Source organism: Asparagus officinalis, chromosome 1, assembly GCF_001876935.1.
Source record: "Asparagus officinalis chromosome 1, Aspof.V1, whole genome shotgun sequence".
Classification (NCBI taxonomy): Eukaryota; Viridiplantae; Streptophyta; class Magnoliopsida; order Asparagales; family Asparagaceae; genus Asparagus; species Asparagus officinalis.
Window position 1 is genome coordinate 102,209,809 of NC_033794.1, and position 22,933 is coordinate 102,232,741.

The 22,933-nt window shown below is 34.9% G+C and overlaps 1 protein-coding gene across 6 annotated transcripts in view; it reads left to right on the forward strand.

Moving 5' to 3' along the window:
- Positions 3,508-22,933, forward strand: part of LOC109828815 (putative callose synthase 8) — a 20,763-nt gene continuing 1,337 nt past the window's right edge. The window contains exons 1-38 of one of the 6 annotated variants that reach the window (XM_020395757.1): positions 3,508-3,549; positions 5,509-5,579; positions 5,732-5,813; positions 5,957-6,067; positions 6,327-6,443; positions 6,609-6,701; positions 6,767-6,858; positions 7,008-7,134; positions 9,614-9,751; positions 9,839-9,915; positions 10,023-10,116; positions 10,958-11,083; positions 11,190-11,307; positions 11,903-12,228; positions 14,301-14,353; positions 14,437-14,497; positions 15,052-15,133; positions 15,216-15,265; positions 15,378-15,464; positions 15,567-15,701; positions 15,784-15,878; positions 15,953-16,037; positions 16,110-16,270; positions 16,382-16,505; positions 16,609-16,703; positions 16,778-16,913; positions 16,981-17,132; positions 18,675-18,781; positions 19,030-19,128; positions 19,241-19,309; positions 19,493-19,679; positions 19,795-19,906; positions 20,645-20,764; positions 20,837-20,952; positions 21,065-21,148; positions 21,384-21,496; positions 21,570-21,799; positions 21,895-22,743. In XM_020395757.1, coding sequence (XP_020251346.1) covers positions 5,736-5,813; positions 5,957-6,067; positions 6,327-6,443; positions 6,609-6,701; positions 6,767-6,858; positions 7,008-7,134; positions 9,614-9,751; positions 9,839-9,915; positions 10,023-10,116; positions 10,958-11,083; positions 11,190-11,307; positions 11,903-12,228; positions 14,301-14,353; positions 14,437-14,497; positions 15,052-15,133; positions 15,216-15,265; positions 15,378-15,464; positions 15,567-15,701; positions 15,784-15,878; positions 15,953-16,037; positions 16,110-16,270; positions 16,382-16,505; positions 16,609-16,703; positions 16,778-16,913; positions 16,981-17,132; positions 18,675-18,781; positions 19,030-19,128; positions 19,241-19,309; positions 19,493-19,679; positions 19,795-19,906; positions 20,645-20,764; positions 20,837-20,952; positions 21,065-21,148; positions 21,384-21,496; positions 21,570-21,799; positions 21,895-22,743 — 4,899 coding nt within the window. In that variant the 5' untranslated portion in view covers positions 3,508-3,549; positions 5,509-5,579; positions 5,732-5,735. The other 5 variants (XR_002243855.1, XM_020395755.1, XM_020395756.1 and 2 more) reach the window with 5 other exon arrangements.

Sequence of the window (22,933 nt, forward strand, 5' to 3'; positions counted from 1 at the left end):
ACGCTGCGGAGCCCTTCGACAGCGAGAAGCTCCCCCAGACGCTTGTTTCTGAGGTCCGACCATTTCTTCGTGTTGCCAACCAGATCGAGGCCGAGTCTCCTCGCGTTGCTTACCTCTGTAAGAAATCTAGGGTTTTTTTTTTTTTAAATTATCAAATTTGGGTACATTTATGATTTGGGTAAATTTTACCAAGGCACTCAACTTTAGGGTGAGTTGCACAAAACACCTCTGCGCATCAAAGTTTAGGGGGTCTTCTCTGATTTTCGAAGTCGATGTAGATTTTATGTAACTCTTCCAGACAGCATGGACGATTTTAGTTTCCCATCACATAGAATGTATAAAGATCTGACATTTTGTTGCAAAAGAAAATTCTTTATGTTGGTGGCTTAAAACTTCTCTTGTAGAGGTTTATTTGGAGGGGATATGACATAGAGTGAAACAGTAGTCAATGCTGTCAAGGGAATATGCTGACTTACTTATTTCTAGGTTTTTTTAAAAATATTAATCCCCTATATCTCTTAAATAGAGATTAGGAGGGTTACATAAGCGGATATGGATATTTGCCCCCAAATACCTAGATAACTAAACATTTAATAACATTCTACCAAAAGAACATGACGAATTGGGGAAGTAATATCGAAAAAACCCTTATTTTTAATAGTTTTAAATTATGCTATTAATCTATGGCAAAATTTTAATTGATGGTAGATCACTATCTTTATATTTGGTCCAACACTTGAATTTGTCCTTATAGACATAATTATGAAAATATTATTTGATCAGACGTTACATTCTTTCTACAGCTGCTAACATGTTGTCATTATTGCAAGTCACTAAGGCACCTTTATGTGAGATTTAATTGTCTGCTTTTCCATTTTATGAAAATACATAGATGCCTTTAAGACTAGCAATGCTTAATGTTGGATAGTTGAGAATCAACATGTTCAAGAATATGATTATAACAACAATGCTGAAAATAGCGATAATGCATAGCGTAACGCTTACCTCCGGTTAACGTAAAACGCAAAATAGCGTAACTCTTAACGTAGGTTTAAATAATTTATTATTATTTGAATATTTTATAGATACATAACGTTCAAAATCAAATAATATGAATAATCATCGTAATTCTCAAACATATCATCATAAACATACTATCACAAATCAATATATCATCACAATTTCACAACAAAATCAACCATGTATGCTTTAACAATCAACAGAGATGATGATGAAGTCGAATGGAGCAGCGGAGATGATGACGAAGTCGGTGGAGCAGCGGAGATGATGATGAGGATGAAGATGAGGATGACTAGTCGAAGGAATTGATGAGCTGAAGTCGAAGGAAGAACCGAAGAAGAAGACGAAGGTAATGAGTTTGATCTGGAGGTTCTGGAGGCGACAGGAGCAAGCCTTTAGGGTTAGGTGTGACTATAACTTATAAAAAGTGGGCTCCACCCACTTAAACTCAATCACAACCATCGAATTCTTTAAAAACCAATCCCAGCCATTGAACAATTTAACTTAAGCTACGTAGCGCCATGACGATACGTTACATAGTGTACGCTATGGCTAAAATAGCGTGCGTTATATTGTCTGTGCGCTATTTTCCAACTCTATGTAGCGGTAGGGCAACACTATGTTACGCTATGCGCTATTTTACGCTACGGAACGCGCTATTTTCTACATTGTATAATAGAAATGAGATGTTACAAAGGACGAGCTAACAGAGATGCTACAAAGGATCAGCTGACATGCTCGAGATGGGAGAAAAAACAAGTACATTTTTAGGAAGTTACGGTGTGTTTGGCAACTCTTAAGAATAGGGCTAGGTTCAAGATGGCCTCATTTTGAGAAAAAAACTTGTTTTGGATAAAATTGAACCAAGATTGGCGTAGTTTTTGTAAGGCCAAATTTGGCTTTTACACTATGTTTGGGAGTTTACTACAGGAAGGAAAGGAAAGATTAGATAGGAGAAGAAAATATATAGAAAGGAAGGAAAAATATAATATCTTATTTGGAAGTTTTGTAATGAGAATGGAGAAGAATTTATCTTACCATGTTTGAGAGTTCTAATAAAGTGAAGGGTATGGAATAGAAGGGATTTGAAATTAAATTTCAGCTGTTGATCTATGTTGATAAGAAGTAAAATTGTGTTTATATGATAAAAATTTTAAATTAATTCTCTCCTTCTCCTCTACCCCCCACCCCCACCCCCACCCCACCCCCCCACCCAATTTGAAGGGGAGAAAAATTAGACCTCTTTTCCCTCCCTTATCCTACATTACCCCCCTTAAAAAAAACTCCCAAATAAAGTTAACTCTTTGTTTCCCTTCCCCTACACCCCATTACCTCCATCCAAACATACTATTAAACACGTTGTCTTGGATCACCTCCCTGCTCGGAAAACAAAATTAGTTTTATTTTGGACCACTCCTCCCTTGGTCCAAGATAATCAATTTTGTTTAAAACAGGGTCAGAACTAGTCCTAGCCCAAATTTAGAGTGGTTCCTAAACACACCATTAGGTTCTTTCTCCTTATCGAGTAGAAGATCGATTGAGATCATTTGGTCTGGAGAATAGAGGGCACTAAATACACTAATTGGAAGATAGGATTATAACTAGTGGAGCAAGGAGGACAAGATATCTGTCTAAGCGAACTTTGATGGAGACAATTAAGAGTGATATGCTAGTTTAACTTCATTGAGGAGTGACCCTTAGGAAAATTAAATAAGAACAAAAGAGTAATGTAGCAGAAATCTATTTGGAAATAAAGTTATATATTGTCTTAAATTTAGTCCCTTTAATCATTAGATCAAAACTCTGAAGTTATGATGAGGGTTAAGGATTATAGTTTTATATTAATTCTAACATGTCTCCACAAGGCGAGAGCCCTTTTTATGGGCTAAAGACCCAGACCGAGAGCCCTTTTTATGGGTTAAAGACCCAGACTCACATAACGGTAATAATTTTTTAAAATAAGCATTAAATTTGTGGCCAACAATATTCGAACCTATGTTGCTCTGGTACCATCTTAAATTTAGTCACTATAACCATTACATCAAAACTCCAAAGTTATGGTGAGAGTTGAGAATTATAGTTTTATATTAATTCTAATATATTACAATTTTATTCTTCAAAAGTTATTATCTCCGTGGTACATCCTTGGAAATCTGAAATGTCTACATCCATGAAATTATGAAAACTCTACACCTGCTATCATTATAATAGGTTTTGCACTAGCATTAAGCCTAATAACTTCTAATGAAATTATCTCTATAGAAGGAAACTGGTAAGAGGCATCTATTACTCATAATGAAGCTGTCTAGCGCACAGCAAATTGGTGTTTAATTTTGAAGCTATACATTGTCACAATCTATCAAAACTAAATCCTTTTCCCATTTAACTTTAACATTTAGTTATTACTTATGACTAAATTTTATCTCAGGTCGCTTCCATGCTTTTGAAAGGGCACATATAATTGATCCTCATTCAACTGGGCGTGGAGTTCGACAATTCAAAACCTCTCTTCTTCAACGCCTCGAACAGGTGCATATTTCTCAAGACTCTTTTTAATAGATACCTAAAATAAAGTCAAATGCCAATAAAATCTTTTATTCATTGTATTTTATCCATTATAAAGCATGTGAATAGTCTCAGACACAATCAATATGACACGAAGAATGAACATTGCATACCTATTATTATCAATATTAAACAAGTAAATATTCAAATGATTTACTGCCATCTTATACATTAAGCCACGTAACAAAGGGTTAATATATTCGTTCAATTCACAATTTTGTTCTTGTGAAGTAATTTAGGTCTTTATTTTGAAGAATTATAGGTCTGAAAAATCAACCCAGCACCATTTTTTCAGGATTGTTTCTACTAGTAGATTGCCTAGCAGAAGTTCATTTTTTCAGTCCCTTTCTAAGGCAGTCATTATGATAGCAACTTTTATCATTGCTAGCATTGTCATCTTTATGAATAAGAAATTTAGAAGTAAAACATAATGAAACACAGAAGAAGGGATGACTATGGAGTATCTTGCTCCTGATGAAGCAGAACCGGTTCTCTAGCTTTAAGTTCAAAACTTCATGCTTTCTTGATTTTTTTTTTCAATGTGCTCCTCAATGGAGGAATCGCGTGTGCCCCAAATAAACTTTTGTTGAATAAAGTGTGCAAAAGACTAAGATCTAGGGCCCATAATATAGGTAACAAACCATGCAAGTATTAACAATTAGCGTTTAATTGCTTAGACAGGACTACAACTCTTGCGATAAATATAACAGAAACTTATCTTGCAGGATAGTATTATACATCTAAAAGATTAAAAGTTGATATCAAGCATTAGTTATTAGACCTGTTCTTCATCTGTTGCTTCTGCACCAACATTTTTTTCTACCCATCGTGTTATTCTTGGTTTCATTTTGACTAAAGTTTGCAGCAGCAAGCAGAATGATTCGTAAGTATTTTTATTTTCTGCAAGTCAAGAACTTCTTTTATAGATGTTCAAAGGTGCAAAAGTATCTCGCTGTCCTCCCCCACAGAACATACAAAAAACATCATCATTGTCAAATTTAAGTGCTGATTGGACAAGTTTTCGATTTAAAATAAGTCAATGTACAACTCGTGGAGTAATTGGGGGCATATTGGTTTATAAAGTTTAGTGAAATCTCTCAGTAATGCAATTTGCTATATGGGTTGCAAAGGCCTACTTGCAAAGTGGATTAAGCTAATCTTCTTAGATCCATATTGTCTCACAAGGACTAACCATGTTTGAGTCATGGGTCTAAAGTCCATACGTATTACCCAGACATACAAGTAAGCATCTTTTTGTTATGACTAAATTCTAACCTCTTGCCTTTATTATACTAATCCATTTGAAATTGAATGGAAGTGACATTACCAAAAAATCTCCATCTTGTCTTATATCTAGTCAAATCCAACCCACCAACTTAATGCTCATGAGCATAGTGCCTCAACCAACATTTAGAGGTGAACCAGCTACACCAGTGTGGTGAGATAGAATTTACATGCAAACAAGCCTTAAATGTCTGCCTTAAGTTCAACTTTGACCTGTGCCCAGAAAGTTTGTAAGAAACACAAACATTCATATTCAAGGATAATCCACCCACTCTATGCTCTGTGTTAGAAATGCCGACATCAAAAGATGAATTCGACTAATAATGCTGATCTTCATTGATTTAAATGGATTAATCGCAGTTGTGTCATGAGTCACAAAATATTTAGCCACACATTGATCTAACCATTTCCCAACATCGGCTAAAACATTTCTCATTGCCACTTTTCTCTTCTTTAAATGACTTCTTTTCTCTATTATCTTCTTCGTTGCTATTTGACATGTTATTTTCGGTAATCTTCATGACATCTTGTTTCTACACTGGACAAATATTGAATATCAATAATAATTTTTTTTCTTGTTGGTGTTATCTAGTTCAATCTCTAATTATTCAATGCTTTACATTCGTTGTATGATAATAGGATGATAAAGCCACCACTGTGCAGCGAAAGGAAAAAAGTGATGCTAGAGAATTGAAATCCTTCTACCACAAGTATGTACTTTATGGACATATACGTGCCATGTTTAAAATAATATTTCACTCTGCATTTTCATAAAATGCATTCAAATTATTGTTGGATTTAGTTCCATAACTTTCATTTTTTACTGTATTATTTGGTTAGCTCTAACTTGAATTTATTGCAGAAAGATGTTGATGAATGAACATGAAATCATCTCAGTTCTATCCGAAGTATTGAAAGCAGTTCTATCTGGAGCTGTTCCTGAGGTTACAGACATTCTTTTATCCTCTACAATTTACAAAAAAAAAAACTACAAAAAGAAACATACTCTTGAATCTCTTTGATTTGTCTCTGTCCTCTGCAAATATCAGTTTTATTTTCCTATTTAGTATTTTTCTCTTATTTACAGGTCCTTGCTTCTGGTGAGCGTATCGAAGAAAGGTCAGGATCATATCGTCCATACAACATTCTTCCACTTGATCCTGGTGGTACCCAACAAGAAATAATGCTCTTTCCGGAGGTTACACGCAATCCAGCAAGATATCCTAGTCATTTCATTCTTCTAATATTTACTGATTTACATTTCTTCTAAATGCTCATAGCCTTAACAGTTAAACATCTAACAATTAAGGCTAACAAAATGAATAACATTTCAATTGAGGCATTGTGTACTTTTGACACTTGATAAAGAGTTGAACTTTGCTTGGTTCTTTCTTAACTTACACCATAAATGTAAAGTCACAGTTTACATTGATTGCATTGTTTGTGGTGGAATATAGATCAAAGCTGCTCTTTCAGCTATCCATAGCATCAGAGGTTTGCCATCGGACACTAATCAGGAAATATGTATCTATATGGATTTACTTGATTGGTTGCAACGCTGGTTTGGGTTTCAGGTATATTATCAGAAACTATCTGCTGATATGTCATTTATCTTCATTGGTTTCTTCACTGAAGCAAACTGTTAATTGCAGAGCAATTTGCCTCTTTTAATTTTTCTTCTCACTTTACTCACTATTAGTCAGTGATGAGGAGCTGACAACATGAATGTGTTTTTCCAGAAAGGAAATGTAGCTAACCAACGGGAGCATCTAATCTTATTGCTTTCTAACATACATGTTAGACAGAATTCTAAGTCCGCATCAATGTCAAAGGTATAAACCTTAAATTAGTCAGTCAATTTTTATGGATGAGCCCTAAAATTTCTATCTATTGTCAGCTTGATGACAGAGCTGTGGATGAACTTATGACAAAACTCTTCAGAAACTATAAGAACTGGTGCAAATTTCTAGGCCGAAAAAGCAACCTTCTGTAAGATTTCTATATACTTTTGTGCTTAAGTTTGCATTTCCAGGAAGGACTATGCAATGCCAGCTACGCTCCTTGATGATATTTTTCTAAGATTTTATGAATAATATTTTCTCTGTTACTTTTTATTAACTATGTCCATTATTTTGCAGATTGCCATATGTGAAACAAGAAGTGCAGCAATACAAAATTTTATATATTGCTCTGTATCTTCTTATCTGGGGGGAGGCTTCAAACTTGAGACTCATGCCTGAGTGTCTGTGCTACATATTTCACAATGTAACCTTTACTTTTTAGTTCCTCTTGCTATATTGCAAACGTTATGATAAAGGTGCATGTTACAAGGATAAATCAACTCTTTAGATCTAGTACAACATTGGTGGATGGGGGCAGGGGTGGCCATGGCCCCCCGGCTTTTTACTAAGCTCTGTAAGTAGCTTATATAAATTTTTTCCCTATACTCCCTAAAATCTTTCATATATAAAATTAGTTGAAAACTTTTATATTTAAAGTTAATCTCGAAACCTTTCATATTTGAAAGTAAGTCCCCCAAATCTTCATATCTTGCAACTAGTCTCCCGAATTTTTAAAGTGTCTGGAGTTATCATTTGTTACATTCACCTTCCAAATTTGATATTACGGTCGGGTAGTGGTTAATTATGGATAGATAATTATCAAATCAACCAAAATCAACATCCAAATTCACCAAAATTAATAGTTTAATTCTAATATAATCTTTACCAACTTATACTCAAATTTTTTGGAGTTTGGATTTGAATGGATATGGGTGTAACTGCTATTTAAGCCAAAGACTGTTAAAGATGACATAATATTCTCCCAAATTTAGCCAGGCTCTAAGTAGAGGGGTTAATTTTAAATCACTTAAAAGATTTAGAGGGCTAATATGAAAAAACCCCTAAATATATACACATAGTATTTTCATGTAGTTTTCTTTGCATTTCACGTATAATAGGAAATTGGGGTATCAATTTCCATGTACTCTTGTCTTTAATAGTAGAAATTAGATTGATACTTTCATGCGATTTTACAATTTGGTGAGGGAATTGTGAAATAGGGGTTTTTCAATTTCATAAGGTTTTACATTAAGAAATAAATAAGTGAAATGATTTCTCTATGTCATGTATTTATACAATTATTTTATATATGTTTTGTAGTTAAATTTTTTTCAGATTGATTGAAATAAATTTACTAGTATAATTTATCGTGTATTGTCAATCTGTTACGTATACAAAAAAATTATAATTTATATTTTGTGGTTATGAAAAAAATGATTAAAGTATTCATGAAAATATTTCTTTTTTTAGAACTTTTTTACTTTAGGTTATTCTTTAATCTACTAAACCATATGAAAGTTAACAAAGACATTGTACTATTTGATAGCTTTTTTATCAATGCATAGTATAATGATTGCACTGAGCGCTCCAGAAGAAAAATCCTGGCTCCGTCGCTGAGGATATGCACTGTGGGTAAAGAGATAGTAATGTTATATATGTGTCAAGGTTATCGATAGCGGATAGCGTCGCGTAGCGCTGAGGCATCGCTAAAGCTATTTCGGGCCATTACGGCAAAATAACAGTAAAAAGCGCAAAGTCAAATAGCTGTCTAATTTAGATATGTATAAATACTAAAAAAATTAAAGGAAAAAGAAATCTAAAAGTACATATCGGATGATTTAAAGAGATCCTAAACATGAAATAGATATGTAACCATCACGTAATACCGAAGATAACTGGAGGATTTAAAAAGTCGTCGTCTTCGAGAAGAAGAGCTTAGCGGTGGCAGGACTGCCTTAAGAGGAGCTCATAGTGAAGGAGGTGAGAGGAAGTATCAAGGTAGGTGTCAGAGGCTATGAGAGGTGGCGGAAGTATGCTGAAAATCACAAGAGACGGTGGAATGCAATGATCAATGGTTGAGTTTAATTTTAAAAAAATAAGCCTCAAATCGCTTTTAAATAGCAGTCAAAAAGCAAATTTCGAATGCAATTGCTCACTATTTACTGTTATGACACACTATTGGTCGTTTTTGCGAACAGACATATTCCGCAATATGTCACCACTATTGCGCGATAGCGTAGCGGGCGATAGCGTCGCGGGAAGGGACCGCTAACGCTATTAGCGCCGCTATTGCGGCGCTATTTACCGCTATTTATAACAGTGATATGTGTACTGGTTAACATTATTTATGTATCTCGTGGATTTGTAAGCTATAATGGCTAATAAAAAATAAATAAATAAACATATGCAATCTACATAAATAGACCCACAAACAATATAATTCTTTCTTAAGAGAGTAGACAAATTGTCTAAGTGCATGTCAAGTCAGGAACACATGAACTTATCATTCATGCATTAACTCTTTTTTACTCTTAGTCTTGGGTACATATCTTATGCGTCTTGAATATGTTGGGAATAAAATATTATTAATATGAGACAAACTATAGGGTATTCAACAAGGTGCATATCAATTACGATTATATCTATTTTGTCAAAGTACCATTGCAACAAAGTTGACTTGTTTATTGGTTTTATCTTTTTATTTTAGTGGTCACATAATACTAATACAGGTTTAGACGTTCTTCTCTGTTTCTGATTTATCTTTCCCTGTTTCCTACAGAGAGCATCACAGATAGCATCCCCACTAGTTATATTGGTTATAAATTTTAGAAACTGCTATATTTTCTCAGAAATTCTTCATTTTCTGTTGCTTCTCTTTTTATGAAATAACAATTATTTGTCAGATGGCATACGAGTTATATGGAGTGCTGACTGGTGCTGTGAGCTTAAATACTGGTGAGAAAGTTTTACCAGCGTATGGAGGTGGATCTGAGTCTTTCCTTGAGAATGTAGTTTCTCCTTTATACAGGGTCATATATGAGGTGCTATTGTCATTTTAACTCTATACTATTAGCTTCAAGCTTTATGTATGCTTATACTGTTTTTGTATTCTTGTTCGCCTAGTAAAGGAAGCTAGGAAGAACAAAAATGGAACCGCTGACCATTCTTCATGGAGAAATTATGATGACCTAAACGAGTTTTTCTGGTTTGTAGTATCAATTTCTGTTTTCTTCCCTTAAGATTTTTTTTTGGTTGAAGTACAAAATTTGTGTTCCTTGTTATAGTTTCCCGTAACTGTATTAACATATGTAGGTCTGTTGATTGTTTCAAGCTTGGGTGGCCAATGCGCCTGGAGCATGATTTTTTTTGTACATCACCTCCAACAGATCAAAGTAATAACTCTCAGGTCTGATCAAACTGTTGTTGTTTACACGTGCTTTCAATTTCTCTTTTTTCTTTTTTTGAATTTCCAATCAGTAGTTTCATTATTTTTGAATATATACACTCATTAACTTAATAATAATAGATCGCTACATGTTATGGGTGTTATACTGAAGTCTTTCTTTCTTTCATTACCTAAGTTCCCTTCCTTTGCTGGCTTCTTCTTTCTGTTGTTGACTGGTTATAAAGTCATTACCTTAATAATAATAGATCACTAAAATCAAAATGATAGATGAAATAGATGAAATAAAATAATGTGCTATAGCCTTCTTGCTCTCCTTCCAGTATAATTCCCTTCTTTTACTGGGTACTTCTTTCTGTTGTTGAGTGGTTTGAGTTTTTTTTGTCTCTTTTGGGTGTGTGTGGGGGTTAGGGCGCGGGAGGGGTGGGTGTCATTAATATCAATTTAAGTGCACCATTTAATTCCATCATTTTATGTTGCACGCTTTTCTTCTCAAACTTATTTTGCCTCCCTTTAAGTATTTTTTTCCCCATTGAGACTCATTTTGCTCCAGAAGTTAACAGGTGGTTTGGAATAATTTACGTCAACTAGTACCTTGGAGTGTTATATATCAAGTAATACTTCAAGGTTAGCTATGAAATCCATATTTTGCACATGGTAGCTTTCTTTGTTGGTCAATGTCAGAAGGAAAGTAATATGAATGTACGACTTGAGGTGTAATGTTTGACTAATTGGCTATTATCTACATGATTACAACTAAATTGTCCAAATGTTCTAGCCTACATTTTTCATTAGTTAAATTCTTTGATTATCATTTCTTTTGGCAATTTCATATGATATTCAGGCAACTACAAGTGAGGTTTCTCAGAAGAAGTGGCTGGGGAAGACAAATTTTGTAGAATTGCGATCTTTTTGGCATATTTTTAGAAGCTTTGATAGAATGTGGACTTTTCTTCTGTTATCCCTCCAGGTCTAGTCCAGTTGTTTAAATGAATGAACCTTATGCTTTCTGCTTCACATTGAGAGAGTGAGAGAGAGATGATCTTGATGATGTGAATATGGCTACATTTTTTCAGGCAAACATAATTATGGCTTGGCATGGTTTAGAAACCCCTTTCGAAGTGTTTGACCTGATAGTCTTTGAAGATATTGTTACCATCTTTATCACAAATGCAGTCCTCAGGCTCATACAAGGTTTGGCTAGTCATTTCTTTAGTTTTCCATTGATTCAATTAGAACTCCATCAGAATTTTTTACCCTTTACGCTATTAGGCTGCATTCAGATGCTAATTGAGAGTTTAGGAGCATGTTTGGCAACTTGGTAAAAGTGGATTATAGTCAACTTTTGCATGTTTGGTAACCACATTTGAATGGCTTATTTTGGTTTATAATTCACCAAAAACAGCCTAGGATTCTTAGATTATTTTCTTGGGGGATTATAATGCACATGTTGGGTCAAGAGAAAGACAAAAGAACTATCTTTTTTCACATCTCTTTATTGCTTCTACGCTCTCCTACTTTTAAAGGTTTTATATCATTTTAACAAAAATTACATGGATTATGAACTACCCTCTTACTAAACACCTAACATTTTAATCCATTTGAGTTATAATCTTCAAATGGATTATAACCTAGGATTGCCAGGCATGCCCAAAAATACATCATTTTGACCTCATGTATCTTCTTTTTGTGGGTCATGTGCTTATCAGTTTTTCTACTTTCCCAAGCGAAGTATGTTACAAAAGATTCACTGACTTGAGGCTTCCAATTGTTTCATCAATGGTTGCAGTGATTCTTGACATTGCGTTTAAATGGAAAGCAAGGAACACCATGAACTACTATCAAAAATTAAGATTTGTGCTGAAGTTTCTTGTTGCTGCCACATGGACTATAGCACTTACATCTTCTTATGCTGTCTCTCGAACAAGTCCTTGTTCTATTCAACAGCCTGAGTGCAACATGAACAAGTTCTACTTGTCACCATATATGGTTCTTGTCGTAATTTACCTGATGAGCAATGCTGTTGGGATCATATTATTTCTTGTCCCTCCAGTCAGTAGATTCATTGAGACCTCAAACTGGCAGGCTTGTGACATTCTATCATGGTGGACTCAGGTACATTAATTTTCATATTTCAGAACATCATGCTAGATTGAGATGTTGCCACTATTTTTTTTCTCTGATGTGTACAGATTATAAATTAATAAAAATTGGATGGTCTTGCAAAGACCTGTCTTTTTTATGCCGCTACATCTGAACATCTGTGTAGAAGAGTATTGCTTGAACATGCTAGTAGGTGATCTTTGTTGACCAATAAAAAATAGGCGTCTTCTTTAAGTTTTGTTTGAATTTTGAGCTGTAGTTTGTATATCTTCATTAACCAAAGTAGTTAATGCTCGATTGATCTGCAGAAAAACAGGTGAAAATACAAGTATTTCAAGCTCACACTAGTGACAGTTTGTGTACATATATTTCTCAAATCAGTTACCTCTAAAAATAATAAGTTGTGTACTTATGTGTTGTGACAACATGTTTTAAATTTATCTTTTTGTAAATATTTTTTACTTACACATACTTAACAAAATTCCCTCAATTTGCATTCTTTGTAATTTGAGGGTTGAGGGGTATAACATACTGTAGCTTGACCAACATTTTGAAGGAAAAAAATCCTAGATTTTGTGTAGCTCAATTTTCTACTTGGTCCATTTCTATTACATGCATGGAAGTAGAATTAACTTGGATGTCTCTGGTATCATCTTGAGGTCCTTGCCATCATACCAAAACATAGGCACTTGTGAGCTTTGGAGACCCCATATTTCAATATCAGTAAGGTTTTCTTCCAGGGCACATTTTCTTTTATCCAATGGCGTATTCAGAAGTTCTTGGTTAAACAATAATTAGAATGGTTAACCAATTAGATCTTGACTCCTTAATGATGCTCCTGAATCAACTAAGAAGTTCATTAACTATGGAGATAGCTAGCTGATTTCTAGAAACTGATGTCGAATAGACATCCTATTTTAATCTCTGGGTAGCAGGCAATATTTGAGCAATAGCTAGATATCATTAGAGTAGTTCTTTAGATGAAAGTTCTCGATTTAGTAGAGTTTTCATCATCACCTCATTGTTCTTATGGAACTGACATGGACATCATTCTCCTCAAGAAAAAACATATCATAACAGTAACTTCATGGGAATCATAGCCTACAAGCGCAATTTTGAGGTGAGGAAATATACTTCTTTTTTTTTTTTTTGGGGGGGGGGGGTAATCTCTGGGTAGCAGGCAATATTTGAGCAATAGCTAGATATCATTAGAGTAGTTCTTTAGATGAAAGTTCTCGATTTAGTAGAGTTTTCATCATCACCTCATTGTTCTTATGGAACTGACATGGACATCATTCTCCTCAAGAAAAAACATATCATAACAGTAACTTCATGGGAATCATAGCCTACAAGCGCAATTTTGAGGTGAGGAAATATACTTCTTTTTTTTTTTTTTGGGGGGGGGGTGCGCATTTTATGCATATACAAGAGTGAATATGTTTAAACACTAGTTTTGGAGCAAATACACTCACTGTCAACGCAGATTCATAAGTTAAATATAATGGGGACTTCGAAGTTAGTATATTTTACGCATCAGGTACGTGTTGAATAATGAAGCCATTCGAAATGACAGAGCTGATCAGGTTATAAAAGAGCCGGTTAGCTATATTTCAACACAATCTAAACAACTTCAAAAGATGCCAAAGGTAGAATAGAGTTGTATGCTCATATTAGGTCAGGAAGTGGACCAAACTTTGTAAATGTTTTCTTTAGTTTGATATTAGTATTGTTAATGAATATTGTTCTGATTTGTTTTCCTTTTTGATAAATCAAATCCTGTTTACTGCTAATCACTAGGTATGTCAGTTTGTTACACACGTCTGCTCATTTCCCCATATCCTATTGTTTAAGGATTCATTGTATCCCTGTATTCACATTCTCTCATTTACTCGTGGATACATCCCATTTCAGTTATCCATAAAACTCTTTCACTCTTCTTATACTCTGACAACCTTGTTCTAGTTCACACATTTGACTTTCTTTAGTCACTGCTAAATTTAAGCATTAGTTTCTTACATCTTAAAATCTTGAAACGTATTTCCCAAAAAAAGTTACTGAAAACAATGATGTATTTCTTCCTCCAGCCGCGATTATTTGTGGGAAGAGGCATGCAGGAAGACTTGGTATCTCTTCTAAAGTAAATCTCCTGAACTATTAATGTGAATATTTTGATTACTTTATATAGCTGGATTAATACCTTCCCTCATTAAAATAATTCAGGTATACAGCATTCTGGGCTATTCTGTTGTCATGCAAATTTCTGTTCAGTTATCACTTTGAGGTAATAAATTGTTCCTTCTGAGAGCTATTGTACCCTAGGCAAATTGAGAAGCTCATGCGTAACATGCGTTGCTTTCTATTTTTTCAAACCACAAATGAACCCAAATAATGTCATGGAACAAAGTGATGATGGCTTAACATATCTAACTAGTAGTACCTCAAGGCAGGAAAACAAATCTGCCTTATTGTTTATGTAATTTTTATTACGGAAATTCATTTTTCTTTGAAGTTACTGATATTTTATTGAAACGATTTCTCTCCAACTTGGTGTTCAATACTAACAATGGGCATGGTTATTGTTCAATACTAACAATAGGAATGGTGAATGCTTTCATACTGTGAAAACAATCGCAAAGCCTGTATCACAATTTTCTTTGATAATTCAAATTCTTCAGTGTTCACTACCAATTAATAGTATGCAACTTATTGAGATGTATTAAGTTGTTTCACTTTAGGAGTTTCTAATTTGATTATTTCAAAATGTTTGAAAACTATGGGTTCTTGCGTGGGTCTTCTTTTCATGGATATTTAATATTGGGGCTTCTCATGTTGTAGATAAAACCACTTGTAGAACCCACGAAGCAGATAATGAAAGTTAGCGTGAATAATTATGATTGGCATGAGTTATTTCCAGAAGGTAACTTCGGTTTTATGACTTCTAACACATAGTGATAAACTTTAACGGTGTTGTTATATCTCCTAATATCATCTTTCATCAGCGAAGAGCAATGCTGGTGCAATTCTTGCTTTGTGGACCCCAATTATTCTTGTGAGGATGTTCTGACCTAGCAAGATTATTTTCATATGTTTAACTTCTACCTCATGTTTCTACATTTAGAATTATTTCCTGTTTGAATGTATGCTTTTTTAATGTTATGCAGGTGTATTTCATGGACACACAAATATGGTATTCTGTTTTTTGTATGATTTTTGGTGGACTTTATGGTATCATTCATCATCTTGGAGAGGTCGCTTTCATCTCTGCAAAATTGCATTGTTAGAAGGAAAATTGTGGGTTTGGCTTGAATTTTGAATTATCTGAGCTTAATTTTTGGAATGTCTTCATTCAGATTCGTACAATGGGAATGGTGCGGAGTCGATTCCACTCCTTGCCATCTGTGTTCCGCTATTCTCTTGTTCCTCACTCATCAAAGAAAGAAAATAAGAGGAACTTGAAAAGTTTTTTGTGCAGCAAAATATTCAAGGTGAACAATGCTTTCCATCCTGTATAGAATTAAAACAAGTTTTGCCGCCCATTGTCAATAACCCTTATTCTTGTTTCATCAGAGTTCAGCAATTGGAGAAAGTGATCTTGCTAAATTTGCTCTAGTTTGGAATCAAATTATCAGTAGCTTCCGTTCAGAGGACTTAATAAGCAATAGGTTAGTGGTTTCTTTTTATACGCACAATCGTCCATAACATTAATAATTATTGATTTGATTTTTTGTGCAACCAGGGAGATGGATTTAATGGTCATGCCACTGCCGTCTGATTACAGTCATGGCAAACCTAAATGGCCGTTATTTCTTCTTGCCACCAGGGTAAATCCCCTTATTTGAGATAAGTCATTAGGTTGACATGCTTATCATCTATAACTTACTTAGCCTTTACAGTTTTCAACAGCCTTGAACATGACCAGCAATTTTGTTGGGACTCATGAGCACCTACACAGAAAAATGATGAAAGACTACTATATGTTATATGCCATCACTGAGTGTTATGAGTCGCTGAAGATCGTATTTAGTGTTCTTGTTATTGGTGAGCATGAAAAAAGGTAAGTCTATATACTCTTATGCTTTGATCTAATGGACACCACTTGTATAGCCAACATCTGCATAGTACTTTACATTTTTTTTGTTATTATAAAAATGTACGTGGCTTCCAGGGTTGTAGATTCCATATTCAATGAAATGGAAACGAGTATCAGAAGTAACAGCCTTCTTACAGACATCAAGATGGACAAACTGCCTAATCTGCATGATAAATTTTGTCAGCTTGTCGAAATACTGGTATGTTGCAATTTTTTAACTGTTCATACCTATAATTTTAATATATCATTTGCTCTTACTGTTAGCATTTTCTTCTGTGTTGTGTGGCATGTCTTTGCTTAAGTTGAGAAACAAGCGAGCACATCGAGATAGATTAGTTATTTTACTGCAAGATGTAGTGGAGATTCTGATAAAAGATATGATGATACATGGTTCCAGGTAAAATAGGAGATCTTAAAGTTATATTTCTGTAAGTCAACATTCATGTATTAATTTATTTCCATCTCTTACAGAATATTGGATATTATCAATTCCAGAAATCATGAAAGAGATAATGATTCATTTGAATATGCACCTGAGTTGTTTGCATCAGTGTCTCCCAGTCCTATACATTTTCCACTTCCCGATGATGGTGCTCTGAGGCAACAGGTTTGGCACTTATATAAGGTCATCTATGCAGCATGTTTTCTTTAACCCATTGAAAGTTTTATGTCAGGTCAAACGTTTGTTTTTGTTGCTTACTGTCAAAGACAAAGATGCGGATGTTCCACTTAACTTGGAGGCTCGACGACGCATTTCTTTCTTTGCAACTTCTCTTTTTATGGATATGCCTAATGCCCCTAAAGTTCGCAATATGTTCTCATTCAGGTATGCTCAGATACTTTTAAGGTCATTGACACGTTCTTTGTTGTATATTTACTTGGCATCAACTATCAATCTCTGTAAACACTTCTTACCAATTGCACATTGTAGTTTGGGACTTCAAGAATATATAGGAAAGATTTAAATCTGCTCTGAAAGCTGTTTGTTTAGCAATTTGCACCAATACCAGATGTCCATTTAGTCAATTGTATGACATACAACCAAGGTTAATATTAGATTTAAGGATCAAATCTCTGGCAGTTTCCAGCAGAATCTGATAGTTGATTAATAGATGCAATGTGATTTCAGTACAGTTAGATGCTTAAATTTTTAGGCATTGGAACCTAACTTCTTTCTTTCTTTGTAAAAACATCTCTCAAAGAAAGTTTCCAAATATGACATAAACTGAATAAGAAGAAACAAAAGCTTCAGTGAAAGACTAGGAAATGAATTCCGGAAGGTCTCAAAACCTTTGTAGTTAAATGGGAAACTAACTAAAAGCAAGAAGCCCACTACTCACAAATGACAAAAGTTACCTGTGAAATGCACTAATTATAATTTTTATGGTTTAATGTTCAACTAATTTTCATATTATCCTTTTCTTTGAGGTGCCAAGATTTTTTTTCTTTCTTTCCTTCACCTAAAATTGCATAATAGTAAGCACAAGTTCCTATCTGGTTGCTTAATGTACACTTGAGACCCAGAAGTCTGCAATAGTTATAGCATAATTAGTGAAATAAGGTTTGGTTCTTGTCACCCAAAATGTAACTATTACACTTATATTTTTAGAAACATGTTTCCTAGTTCACCTCCTTAATGAAAGGAAACAGAAGTAACCAAGTGAATTTCTGGGGTGCAACAACTAGATTGAAATTCTAATGGGGGTGGAAGCAATTCCCATCACAATTTGCGGATATGGTTGATTTGGGGGATATTTAGGTACTGAAACCCCTAATGAAAAATTATGTTCCCTTCCTCACTTCCTGTGTTGTATTAAACCAGAACAACAGCTAGATTGAAATTCTAAGGGAGGTGGAAGCAATTTTTCCATCCCAATTTACGAATATGGTTGGTTTGGAGTATATATATATATATATACAGGTACAAAACCCTTAATTAAACCTGAACTTCTTGCTTGAACAAAAAAAATATAGGCTTTAGGGACTTCAGTATGTCTGTGACATCTGGACCCATTAAATATGCATGTTGTTGATACGGAGCTAAAAGTGAAAGAGACAATCTTACAATTATTTAGTGATTACTCTAGATATAGGGTCTTGAAACATTGAGCTTTTATGTAGTCTGATGAATTATGTTGTGTTTTGCTTGAGGGTGTTAAACATATTTCTGTACCAAGGTGATTAACTAGTTTATACTTCCTACCAAAGTGATTTTACTAGTTTACACAACTTTGTCCATGTCTCCAAGCGCCCAAACTAGTGGTAGTTGTAGTCTCAATATTTCTGTTGTCCTCTTTGAGTTTTGTTTTACTTCTTGGATACAGATCTATGGCGTGTTTTTCACTTAGGAACTCTTTTTATAATACAGTATAATGACCCCATACTACACAGAAGAAGTTAACTTTTCAGAAGAGGAACTTCATTCAACCGAAGATGGTGCATCCATCCTATCTTACATGCAAAAGATATATCCAGGTAATTCTGACTTCTGGTTGTCATTAGCATGTCATATATTTACTATCCTTTTACTACAGATGTTATGTGGTGGAAGACGTCAGGTTGATTGTTGGTCATTTTCATTTCCCAATCTTAGATAGAAAACATTCTGAAGTTACTGTTGTATCTAAAGCCAACCTGCAATGCGAAATAACCTTTACGTTGTGGCTTTTGTCGGTGTTATATATTTAACATGACCAGATTATTTCATACCTTTACCTCTGTAGATGAGTGGAAGAATTTCTTGGAGCGCTTCAAATCCGAATTGCCTAGTGAAGAGATCAGATATTGGGCTTCTTATCGCGGACAAACGCTGAGTCGTACAGGTTGGTTCAGAATTTTTTTTTCTTTGTTTGACCCCTACATATTCTTGCGCGTACTTTATTATGTGAAGTTTCATATAGCATATGTGACTTACATATTCTGTTACCATGCTAGTTAGAGGAATGATGAATTATAGGAAGGCCTTGAAATTACAAGCATTTCTAGACATGGCTAACAAACAAGGTGAGGAGGATGAAGGTTTCTATAACTTCAATTCCTAAAATAGTTTTTGTATCACAATGTTTCATCTTAGGAAACCATATAGAACATAATTGAATGCTTCTTTTTTCTTGGGTTGAAATCTTATATGTTCTTTTTTTGTGTCGTTGAACCTTTTTTCACATTGATTTATTTTCCACAATCTAGATATTCTTAAGGGAAGGATTTCTTCTGAAAGAGATCACTATAGGAAAAATAGCCAACAACCATGGGCAGCTCAACTGGATGCTTTAATTGACATGAAATTCACATATGTCATCTCTTGCCAAGAGTTTGGAAACCAAAAATCTTCTGGCGACCCACATGCTCAGGATATAATTGATTTGATGATAAGGTGTGTTTTTTAGTCTTTGCATAACTAATACATGGATCAATGATTATACTATGTTCTCAAATTTTGATATCATATATTTTTTCCTTATCTGATTATCTTGATGTTTATAATGAAGGTATCCATCTCTACGTGTAGCCTACATTGAAGAGAAGGAAGAAATAGTGGTGGACAAGCCTCACAAGGTTTATTCTTCAGTCCTAGTCAAAGCACACAACAATTTAGACCAGGTACTAATCTTTAAGCCTCTTTCTTCACAAGGCTACCCATTCAAAATAGCTACAGTTAGTTTAATGTATGCTTGGAAATGATTCGTCTCACCGTCAACAACCTTCAGAAAGATATCAAGAATAGAAAATGTAGAATTGAAGAACGTATTGTGACAAAGTTGTGTCTTTTCTAGGACTGAAAAATGAGCACACAAATATGGGAATTCCCTGAGTAGGAAATGAAGAACGTATTGTGTCTTTTCTAGGTTGCATGGGTATGGGTACGGGTATTGGTGCGTGTGCGGTTACGGGACACGCCAAATTTGTAAAAGGTACGGTATATATGCATATTATGTATATTTGTATGTGTTAAAATTAATAATTTACATAAGATCAATATTGTTTTTTTATTTTCATATGATCCATATGTAAGAAATAGATGTGAAGTGTAGAATATCCATCCAGGAACTGTATGGATGAGTGTTTTAAATTAAAATATGCATTATATAATTGAATATATGCCCAAATAAACATATGCATATATTCAAGAAGTGCCCAAGAGGTTTGGGTACATGTATAGCTATGGGTACGTGTCGGGTACAGGTACTTCTTCCTAATAGAAGTACCCAAGTAATATAATATCTTTTACTTTACTAGTTCTCTAGCTAATTCTCCTCCTAAATGTTGAATAGAGCCCAATTATTGGGTAGAAAAACTTATGGGCTATTTACATTGCGAGTTTACTTTCAATGCCTACAGGAGATATATCGTATCAAACTGCCCGGTCCACCTATTATTGGAGAAGGGAAGCCTGAGAATCAAAATCATGCCATTATTTTCACTCGTGGAGATGCCCTCCAAACAATTGACATGAACCAGGCATGTGCTTGACTTGTTTCTCCCGTTGTGCTTTATTTCTTTTCTTCAAACTATATATTCTGGGTCTTTCAGGACAATTATATGGAGGAAGCCTTCAAAGTGAGGAATCTGTTGCAAGAGTTTCTTAAACATCATGGGGATCGCTATCCAACCATCCTTGGGCTCAGGGAGCATATATTCACTGGAAGGTCTTTATGTAACATGCTGCATATCTCTTTATTTTGTTCGTAAAACCAAGATAAAAAATTACCATAATGCCCTTTGATATTTAAAATACACTTAATCCCTTCTTGAATGCAGTGTTTCATCCCTTGCTGGGTTTATGTCCTATCAAGAGTCTAGCTTTGTTACTATTGGGCAGAGGTTCCTCGCAAATCCCCTCAGGTAGGTAGCCCCACTGCATAAATGCATGTCTGGCTGTGTCGAAAGCAGGAATAATGAACAAAGCTTACAGAGTAGAATTTTTAAAATAACATTGTAGGTGTAAATTATATAAGAATATCAGTCATATTTATTTCGAAGTTAAAGTCCTGTTAATATCATAGCTTTTTCTCACAATTATGGTCCAGTGCTATGTTACAGTACATCTTTAGCCTACTCACATTGTTCTAATATCTAGGGTGCGGTTTCACTATGGCCATCCAGATTTATTTGACAGACTATTTCATCTAACAAGAGGTGGCATAAGTAAAGCATCAAGAATTATTAACTTAAGTGAGGATGTTTTTGCAGGTAAAGACAGGTACTTCTTTTAATTGTTTGGTTATGTTTATTCCTGTTCTTATGTAGTCTTAACTCACTGCAGGATTTAATTCCACACTTCGTCGGGGATGTGTGACTTACAATGAGTACATTCAAGTCGGCAAAGGTCGCGATGTTGGTCTCAACCAGATATCCAAGTTTGAGGCTAAAGTAGCAAATGGAAACAGTGAGCAAGCACTCAGCCGTGATATTTATCGACTTGGTCGTCGTTTTGACTTCTTCCGGATGCTTTCTTTTTATTTTACGACAGTCGGATTTTACTTCAACAGCCTAGTATGTGAAACGAAAAACTTTTACTGGTCACTCCTTAGGTTCTTAGTATTGGTCCGCTGTTCTGACTAACATGTACACTTGGCTGAATTTTGCAGATATCAATTCTTGGCGTTTATGTTTTTCTCTATGGACAGCTATACCTTGTCCTTAGCGGGCTAGAAAAAGCATTGCTTAATAAAGCCCGCATGCTTAACAATAAATCTCTGGAAACAGCTCTTGCATCACAGTCTTTCCTCCAACTAGGGCTTCTCACAGGACTTCCCATGGCGATGGAACTTGCCTTGGAAAAAGGATTTCGTGTAGCCTTGAGTGATTTTATCCTCATGCAGTTGCAACTCGCTTCTATCTTCTTCACATTCTCCCTCGGAACAAAAGCCCACTATTTTGGTCAAACAATTCTTCATGGCGGTGCAAAGTATAGGCCAACAGGCCGCAAATTTGTAGTCTTCCACGCAAGTTTCACTGAGAACTATCAGCTTTACTCCCGCAGCCACTTTGTTAAAGCATTTGAATTGCTTTTTCTCTTGATCGTCTACTCTTTGTTCAGAAAAGCTTACTACGATAGCACGGCATATATGATGATCACATACTCCATATGGTTTATGGCTATAACCTGGCTTGCTGCGCCTTTTCTTTTCAATCCTTCTGGATTTGACTGGAGAAGGATTGTAGAGGATTGGACAGATTGGGTTAAGTGGATGAACAACAAAGGAGGCATTGGAGTGCAACCAGAGAAGAGCTGGGAATCTTGGTGGAATGCTGAATATGCGCATCACCGTTACTCGGTTCTTGGTTCTAGGATTTTTGAGATAATTCTATCACTTCGCTTCTTCATTTACCAATATGGGCTAGTGTATCACCTTCATATATCCCAAGAGAACAAAAATATCATTGTTTATGCCCTCTCTTGGTCTGTGATCATTGCCATCTTTCTGTTGGTCAAGGTAATCCTCCATACATTAAATTATACAGCACAGAAACTGGTGAATTACTTGTATTATTTTCTAGGGTTAATTGTGGACTGAACCCCTGTAGTTCTATTGTTGCGGATAGACCCTCCTACTATCACCCAATTGTGGGTAGACCCCCTGATTGAAATGTTTTTGACACTTTCACCATCAGGAGATATGTTTG